This window comes from Pterocles gutturalis, unplaced genomic scaffold (genome assembly GCF_000699245.1).
Source record: "Pterocles gutturalis isolate BGI_N339 unplaced genomic scaffold, ASM69924v1 scaffold8764, whole genome shotgun sequence".
Classification (NCBI taxonomy): Eukaryota; Metazoa; Chordata; class Aves; order Pterocliformes; family Pteroclidae; genus Pterocles; species Pterocles gutturalis.
Window position 1 is genome coordinate 5,298 of NW_010130588.1, and position 849 is coordinate 6,146.

Genomic DNA, 849 nt, shown 5'->3' on the forward strand with positions numbered 1-849 from the left:
GGGAGGCCAGAGATGGTGAAAACCGGCTACCACGGTCCCTACCAGGGACTGGGACAGTCCCTGCTGCCTTCAAAGGGTTCAGGACCAGACATCACCTGCACAAGCAGGGCCTCCGAAATTTCTGCTCAAGCACTAACTGTCAGTTTTTCTCACTCGGGAGTGGCAGTGGGGAGAGGTGCTGGCAGCAGTGCCGAGCCGAGCCCTCGGCAGAGCAGCCTGCCAGCAGCAGGAAGGGCTCAGGGCCAGAGCAAAGTTTCCTTTGCCTGAAACAAACTCAAATCCAAACCGTCTGCTCAAGCCCAGCAGCTGCCGCAGGAATCCCGGTGTCAATGAGCCACCCCCAAAAGAGCAGCAGTGACCCCCCCAAGCCTGGGGGCTCCACTCTTCAAGCGTGGCAAAGAGCCAGCCCCACCGTGCCGGCGGCCGTGCTCACCGGTTTCGCAGCTGGCTCCTCGGAAGCCCGGTGGGCACTTGCAGCTGAAGTTGCCCGCACCGTTGAGGCAAGTGGCTCCATTCTGACACGGGGGGGAGAGACACTCATGTGGGGGGGGGGGGCACCGCGGGGCGGGTGGGGGGAAAAGCCACAAGGGCAGAACTGCTAGCCCATGGCGGTGACCCGGGATCAAGACCCGCTCCCTGCAGCAAAATACCCGGGAGTTTGAGGACGGCACTCACCGACATGGCACCTCTTCCCAGTGAAGCCAGCCAGGCAGGAGCAGGTGTAGGAGGGGTTCCCCGTGATGCAGTCCTCGATACACTTCCCCCCGTTCAGGCAGGGTCGCAGCGTCAGGCAGACGGAGGCTGTGGGGACAAGGCGATGGCCCCCTGCTCAGCCTGCGTCCCGGCGGG

General features: G+C 63.6%; 1 protein-coding gene across 1 annotated transcript in view; it reads right to left on the bottom strand.

Annotated features, from left to right (window-relative positions):
* LOC104466744 (sushi, nidogen and EGF-like domain-containing protein 1) overlaps positions 1–801 on the bottom strand; it is a gene marked incomplete at both ends in the record, with an annotated part of 6,052 nt that extends 5,251 nt beyond the window's left edge. Inside the window, 2 exon segments of the mRNA XM_010080269.1 lie at positions 434–544; positions 673–801. Of these exon segments, the coding sequence (XP_010078571.1) occupies positions 434–544; positions 673–801 (240 nt within the window).
* Positions 802–849: the final 48 nt, after the last annotated feature.